Genomic DNA, 8,031 nt, shown 5'->3' on the forward strand with positions numbered 1-8,031 from the left:
CTATGTCTATCAAGCATGGTCAAAAGGTGATGCATTACCCACAGTGCTCCATCTAGCAGGGTCTTCCAGATATGAAGTGTGAGGCCAAATCCTGTGAGCCTTAAACTTGCATTCGTTGCAATGGCCTTCCGGGTGCAGCTCCACTGGTTGCAAAAAAGAAGTCTGATACGTAGGCTTATGAGAAAATTACCCTACTTTGCACTTGATTAATTTCCTCAGTAAACAGTTTCTTGATGAGTTTAATGGCTCCAATCACCCAGTCATCAAGCCCTCTTCATCACAGCACCATCAATTTGTAAATTACGGCCCCATTTGGAGCAAAACTGACGGTAAAGCAGGGATTTTTGGGGTGGCTACGCGACACTTCATGACGTGTCGTAGCACAACAGTCTACTCTGGGAGAGCACCTGGGTTGCCATGCCCAGGGGTAAGACAAAAGATGTTGGAAGGTAGTAAAAGAAGTAGAAATCTAAAGAGTTAAATGTTGCTGAGTGGTATTTATTTTCCAGTACTACCGCAACCTTTCGGAATGTTTGGCTGATGCTGTAGCTGTCCCTCAGAGCTTAAAGTCCAAAAAACCAGGGATCAAACGGTAGTCGATCAAAGATTCATGTGAGTCAAGCAGAGAGCAGAGACAGTGTTTTCAAATTTGTAATCTTAGAACCAAACCAACGTCGACTCACGTGACATCACTTGAGGCAACTGCAGACTTCCCCCAGCTCCCGCTGGACGCATAAAAAAGCTTTTTACGACTTCTTTTCCACACGAACAGTTGCCTCCAAGGACCCGTAAACAGACATTGGTGTATAAAATCTTTAAGCAAAATTCAATCAGAGGGCTATCGATAAAAAATTGACCTTCCTCATGTGACATATTTTCTTATACTTAAGAGTGCCTTCTGGTTTTTGAACGACTGCTATTGATTTCGGTACTATACAGAATTAAATTGAAACCGTTATGGCTTCCTGGAACCAAATGAAATAAATCATCCCCCCCCCCCAAAAAAAAATCTATAACTGCAAATCATGTGTTTGACAAAGAGCCAGCAAAAATGTAAAGTGTGCATGAAATGCAGCTGAGCAGATATAACTTAAGAGGCCCTTCTAAGAGAAAAGGGGGGGGGGGGGGGGTACTCTTATTCATTTATTTTACGTACGTAGTTTCTTACTTGGAAAGGCGGCCTCCCCCTTTCAGTAATTTCACTTCCTTGCTGTCACTTGATGGCTGGTGATCTCTAAGAATAACCGGGCTCACCGTGGGACTGGCCTGGACGAGCCAGAGATTCCCACGACCCCTCCTCTACACACAGAGACAAATCAAAACACGGGCTGCATAGGCGCACCAGAAGCAGCGAGGAGACAGACAGAGAGAGGCAGAGAGGCAGCTTTGCACCACTTTTTTTTTTTAAATTTATTATTTTTTTTTCTTAGTGAGACTGTCATTTACTATGAAAGCTTCATTTCAGGCTCCGCAGCACACGCCGGCTCCGACAGCAAAGCCGAGGATGAGAAGAAGCGTCTTAATCCGGAGGAGGAATTAGGCGAAAGTCTGGATTTAACCCCGCGAATCATCAAAGTGCGGGAGAAGACGCGCGGAGGAGTGGGAGGACATAAACGCAAACTCAGGGTGATTTATTTTGATAATGCCGAGGAGCCAGTTTCTGCTCCGGATTTACGTCCAAAACAAGGCAAGTACCCCCCCAAGATAAAAAAAAAAAACAGATATATATACAATGAAATATATTGTGGACTGCGTTCAAGTAGCCGGACAGTTAACTGCAGTGAATGACTGTAGTCAGCAACAGAGCAGAGCAGAGCAGAGCAGTGGTCGATCCGTGAATTAGGAGACAACATAGAAAGATGCATGCGTGTATAGCAGCACTCATGAAACCAGACCTGACAGGCAATTTATCATCTTTCGTTTGCGTCCTGTTGAATCACCCGTTGTGTTCACTGGCCCCGGGGGGGAATTATATCACGAGTTCAGCTGGAGCAAACCACCGTGGTAATGTGACTCTCCTTTTTCTTTTCTTCTTCTTCTTCTTCTTCTTCTTCTTCTTCTTCTTCTCTCTTCTCGACTGCGGTTAGATTGTGAAGTGAAATCACAAGGTCCTGTGAGTCGTTGTTGTAAGTGTAGGAATAACAGTGGAGTGTGGGTTCAGAGAGGCTGCTGTGCTGCAGGGTCTGAGTACAGAGTCTCTGTTGCTCCACAGAGACTCTGTAGGAGCTGCAGAAGAGTTAGCATCTCATTAACTCGGCCACATGTCTTATTAAAGCTGCTATTTCCTGTTGAGTGCGGTGCAGAGTAAACTATCTTCTCTCCAACACCCCCTGAGCTCTCCCCTCTGGTGCTGCACGCAACACTTTCTTGATTAATTCTTGTGGTTTTTTTTTTCTTCTGCTCTTTGTCCTCTTTTTCTTCTCCCCATTCAGCCTGAAGCCAGAGGATGACAGCAACCAGTCCTGTCTGCAGCCCCACCTCCTCCCGCTCCACCCAGTCGTCGCCTGCCTGCCTCCCAGCATGCCGCAGACACCTGAGGAAAGGCAAAGCCCTCCAAACCAAGCTGCACCTGCGGTCCGCCCCAGGCGTGTGGCTGATGCTGGGCGTGGTGGTGGTGTTGGTGGGGATGGCCGTTGCCATTGCGGGCTACGTGTCCGCAGCGCCTAAGCCCGTGGGCGGCCGAGGCAGCACCCACGTCGAGAGGATGAAACTGGCCGGGCCCGTGGTCATGGGAGTGGGTTTGTTCATCTTCATCTGCGCCGCCACGCTGCTGTACGAGAACCGGGACCTGGAGGTCCTCAGGCGGGAGACGCCCGATGACCTTGAGGATCTGAAGGAGGAGCAGCCCAGCTTCAGCTGTCTGGAGCAGTGGGAGTGTAAAGATGGAGAGCAGGAATGCTGGGCCACTCCAACCCACACACTCCCCCTCTCAAACTCTTGTGGTCCTCCGCCTCCTCTTCCACGCAAGTACAGACACAACATCAGCAGCAGACCATCAACGGAGGATGCAGGAGGTGGAGAAAAAGAGGAGGACCGAGAGGAGGGGGAGAAGGAGGGAAGGTCAACCCTGCTGGCCCGAGTCTTGCACCACAAGGAGCCGACTCCTCACCCTCCCTCCCCCTGCCTCTCCATCTCCCGCTGCTCCGTCTACTCAGACTCCTGCAACTCTAGTGAAATCAACTTCAACATACGGACAGAAACTCCTCTGCCTCAACACTGATCCGCCTGCTGGCTCCACTTCTCTTGTCTCATAAAATATGCATGATGAGATACATCTGAAAGTTTCACGTGCAGACTTTACTCTAAAAGACAAGAATATGCATTCCTCAATAAACAGATGAAACGTTTGTTGGTATGTTTTAGTGCCTCCGAGTGGCGCAGTGGCTCTGACTCACTGTCTGTGAAGGGTGTTTTTGTCCTACATCGTTCTCTGACTCACCCACGTTTGAGAGATCGAAGCTATTCTGTTTGATGTCAACACGCCATCTTGTTGTCTTTGAACTCGCTTGTGCCCCAAATCCCAAAAACTGCTTGTTTGACCATATTAGGACGCGAGGAGGATTCTTGAAAACTTCTCGAGGTGCCATACTGGGATGTGTAAAACACTCCCTCTCTCCCTTCCTGCAGAGATACAGCGTCTATATTTCCTAGCTGAGGAGGTTTTTAAGAGGATGAGCGAGATTAGGTCTAAATGAGTCTTTATCTAATCTCTCACACACACTGTAATCTGCTCTTTGTCGCAGGAAATTTGAGTCACAGTATAAACAAGAGAAGCACCTAAGGCCACGCTACACTCACTCGACACCTACAGCCACGCTATAAATACCAGCTGTTGCTTAGTACACATCCAAGTGTGGACTTTTTACAGTAATTCACTTCTTTTTTTTTTAATTCATTCTGTCAGGCTGCTCAGTTTTTTCAACATTTTTCTCGAGTGTGGAAGAGGCGAGATCTTAAGGAATTTCAATCAGATGGCGGACACAAAGAAAAGAGCAGTGACTTACGAGAGAGAGAGAAAAAAAGGCAAAAATCTGGTGAGGCAGATATGAGTTATTCCTGACGCAGCTGAACCGAGAAAAGCGGTCCTGTGAGTCGTGTAACTGAAGCCTCGCTCTCCCACCATCCCGACCTTTCATCTCCTCTCACTTCATCATCTGATTCCTACGCTTTATTCAAATACTCCATCCTCCATCTCGGCGCTCGGCTGCTGCAGAACAGCCAAAACAGGGCAAAACAATGCAGAGTACAACGATATCGGGTCCAATTAAGCATATTTGAACAGGCGGAGAGGTAAAGGGGGTAGGATTTTAATTATCGCCAGCATTTTCTCCTCCAGCCTCTAATTACACAGGGGATCAGTCTGAAGGTTTTTATAGGTGCTTTAGGACTGCAGAGTATTTCCTTGTTGTTTGGGCCCATGCTGGGATCCTGCCATCCAGATGACGACTGGGACTGAAGTGTACAGTAATTTGCAGCCACACATTTCACCAACTTAAAAACAGCACCCATATCTCCCCCTCACACGCATGCACAGAGATGCCGTAGAGGATTTCGTATAGGTACGGTATGCTGTTTTTTAAGATGCTTTCAAAAGCAGGCATGAGCTCGGGAGATGTGTCTGAATCTTGCAACAAGCTGCAAGCAGCCTCCTTCGCACTTACCGCTCAGAAAAGCAGCTCTCTCACACATGCTCGAGTCCCTCTCAGTGTGAGATGCTCTGATGTATTTGAAAGGAAAAGATTCTGGATTTTAGTGATGTTTTCATTAATCTGCAGGTTATTTTCTTGATTGCTGTCAAATCTTTTTTTTTTGTTGTAAATTAACGAAGTCTGTTATCCTGTAGTAATGTCTACCTTCATTGCGTTTATAATATTTGAGATAAGATTTGATACTTTTACGGCACTCTTCAGAATTGCATTGATACTATAAAGTGTTGTATAAAAGTCTTGCATTCGATACCAAATTTGAATGGCTAACAAGTTAATCTCATCTGCGCCAGTGAGCCAGTAAGCATGCAGCGTGCCTGTCGTGCCAGGACCTAATAGTGCTCAAGGCATGCAGGAAAAACACGCCCAGCGACGGGGCTCACCACGTGTAGGTGTAATGTAATATTTTGTTAAAAACGGATTTGATAAAATTGGTAAGGAAAAAAAGAATTGTTCAGGTACCAGTATCAAAATCAAGGTTTTCAATGATAGTCAGCCCAAAGTATGGAGAAAAGGAAGCAGAAAACATGTTTGTTTGGTACAGACCCCAACAAATTGTTTTCGTTACAAACAGTTTTTCAGTGAAAATGAAAACTGTGATGATTATTTCCACTAATTGCGGATTATAGGGCAATCAAGACATCTGTCAGTATAATTATATGGTTCTTTTGACCATATCATGCAGCCTTAATTGCGTCCAACCACTTTCTATCAATAAGAGTAAGCTATGTAATACAAACAGCACTGGTGATGATCACAAAGCTGTTAAAAATGATTAAAAGCCATCACAATTGTTTAAATTGCTTCGAAGTGCTTGATCTGCCCAAACAAGTCTCAAACACTCAAAGACACTTGGCTTTACGACCAAACGAGACAAAGGAAAGCAACAAATCTCCACATCTAAGAAGGTGAAACCAGCAAATGTTTGCCACTGTCGCTGAGAAAAATGACTCAAACGCCCAATCATCTCACCGCTTCAGCTCTGCCAGTAGCAGGAATAATTTTGCTCCTGCTTCTTCATTCACATGTCAGACATCGAGCTTGATTTACAAGGCATTAATCTTGATGTTCAGATTAAATCAGCTGTGAAATCTCTTTGAATCTGACACTACACTGACCAGAGGGGATTTCAGCATCGTTATCTTACAGATGCAACAGCGGCACTGCAGCAACGCAGTCTCATTCGCATTCTTTGAGGTTTCTTATGTGTACATGACTGTACGTCTGTATGTGTGTGTGTGTGTGACAGTGTTGTTACATAATTCAGCAACACACGTTTTCTGCTGCATTGAGAATATAACTGAATCGAATTCCCTCCTCTGAGAGATTAATATGTGTGTGGTGATACATATCTGAGCAGACGTGCGGGAGGCTGTAAGCTGCTTAACCATGCGCTGACTAAGGACACATGCAATTTCTGTGTTCCTTTAAGGGTGAGAGGAGCTATCATCAACGCTTTCTGGAATAAAAGATGTGAGTGATTTAGGATCAACCATCCTGAAGACGGCGGTTTTAAAAACTTCAAAAGACTTCACCTGTAACAGCAGGAAAAGGGATTCAGTTAAGGCGTCTTAAAGAGTGTTGTGTAAAAAGTGAGAAGCATCAGCTGGATGGAGAAATGTTTTCCTACTACCTTTGTCTACGTCTGGTGCTCAGTATTTTCCTCAAAGGCGAAGGGATGACACACCAGCCTGATTTATGTGTAACATCACGCTGTACCTTCTGTCAAAACAGCTAATAAACCAAATTACATTTAAGGAGACACTAAATCTTTCTGGTTGCCAAACTCCACGTCCATTCTCTCCTCTCTCACAGACCTAAATCGTCCAGGTGAGGTTTGTCATTTGCAGCTATTCCCCCTAAAAAAAACTTCCACTGTTTGAGCATCTGCAGCCTCTCAGTAGTTGTAATCGGTGCTGGACAGACAGCAGGTGCATCCCTGTCTAATCCAATTTCAGCCGCGTTTCTGGTCTCCTCAGCAGTCCTCGTAGTGCAGTCAATGGAAGAAGCATCCCGCTCAAAATGAGAGGACTAATATTCTGTGTTTTTGCCATCATGATGCTCACACCTGCTCGAGGTAAGATGACATATACGGTTTGGGCTACTGCCTGTTGTTAGAGGTTTTACATTTTACCCCCAAACGATACATTTTTCATGAGTTACAGTTACAGATTCCTTCTTGTTTCACAAAAATCTGAATGATCTACTTAAAAGGATTTGATTCATATTTAAAGAGATATATACAATTCAAGTTTGAATATGTTTCCCCAAAACTACAGTCCAAAATAATTTTTACTGATTGTTTTATTCTTGATTTATCTAATACGGTAATTGTTTAGTTTACAAAACAACAAAAAATAGAAATGTGCAGCCTAGTTTCTCAGAGAGTCCAAGGTGACATCCTCTAGCGTCTTGTTTTGTATTAAAATTATTACAATAAATATAATGTTAGACAAGGAGAAAACAGCGACTCAAATCAGATTCATCGACTATCAGAGTTGCTGCCAGTACATTTTGTTTTGATCCACTCCCAGCGTTGCAGCTCTGCAATGAATCCAAACTTCATGAAGGTCATAACGATCAGTTTTTGTTCGAACTGTTTTGGATGGAGATGTAAATAATTCAACTTAATGACCCTGTTGGAGGCTGATGTTTAATTTACCCTCACTGATAAAAATGGGACAAAGAAAATATGGTGCTGAAAACACACTTATCAGCACCACAAATTAATCCATGCAGTATCAACAAATACTGAACGTAAGGCCAGGATTCATTGCAGTACTACTTTATTAGGCTACACAGCTTAAGTCTACCTAAAATAAACTGGCAGCCGAGTATAGATTTTGTGAGTGTGTTGTCTGTCGGCTCCTTGTGATGAACTTCACCTCACTACTCTTTTGTGTACAAGTTTATCTGAGCTTGCACTAGCTAACAAGATGAGAAGGGATAAGGATTGTGATTCTCTGTGAAACTCATCTTATGCCCCTGAGGAGGAGATTAGTCCTTTCACAGCAGCAGCCTATTGCAGCACTGAAGTCAGCCATTTGGTAACTGCATGTGCTCTGACAACGAAAACAAACAGAAATATCAGACAAAGATTACCTGGATAATGAGGTATATTTGTGTACAAATGTGCTGTCTTTACAGTAATATGAATATCAAGTGGCCTAGTTGTAATGAGCTTTACCTTTTAAGGGATTTTTCAGCCACATTTGATGAACAAAATCAGTCATTTTAGGAGGAAGCCTCTTCGTATTCTTGGAGCTCTTGCATGGCACTTATTTTGAGGGATCGTGTAGGAATAACTAAGGGTTTCTCCCAGTCC

At 44.2% G+C, this 8,031-nt stretch overlaps 1 protein-coding gene across 2 annotated transcripts; it reads left to right on the forward strand.

Annotated features, from left to right (window-relative positions):
* The first annotated feature begins 1,215 nt into the window (after positions 1-1,215).
* On the forward strand, positions 1,216-3,347 carry LOC119005388. 2 transcript variants are annotated; one of them, XM_037072959.1, is made up of 2 exons: positions 1,216-1,687; positions 2,433-3,347. In XM_037072959.1, exon 2 carries the CDS (start codon positions 2,447-2,449, stop codon positions 3,218-3,220), a length of 774 nt encoding a protein of 257 aa, XP_036928854.1. In that variant the 5' UTR covers positions 1,216-1,687; positions 2,433-2,446; the 3' UTR covers positions 3,221-3,347. The 2 variants fall into 2 exon arrangements, with proteins under 2 accessions (XP_036928854.1, XP_036928855.1); XM_037072960.1 differs by lacking the exon at positions 1,216-1,687 and adding an exon at positions 1,709-2,004.
* The last annotated feature ends 4,684 nt before the right edge of the window (positions 3,348-8,031 follow it).

The sequence above is a fragment of the Acanthopagrus latus genome, chromosome 17 (genome assembly GCF_904848185.1).
Source record: "Acanthopagrus latus isolate v.2019 chromosome 17, fAcaLat1.1, whole genome shotgun sequence".
Classification (NCBI taxonomy): domain Eukaryota; kingdom Metazoa; phylum Chordata; class Actinopteri; order Spariformes; family Sparidae; genus Acanthopagrus; species Acanthopagrus latus.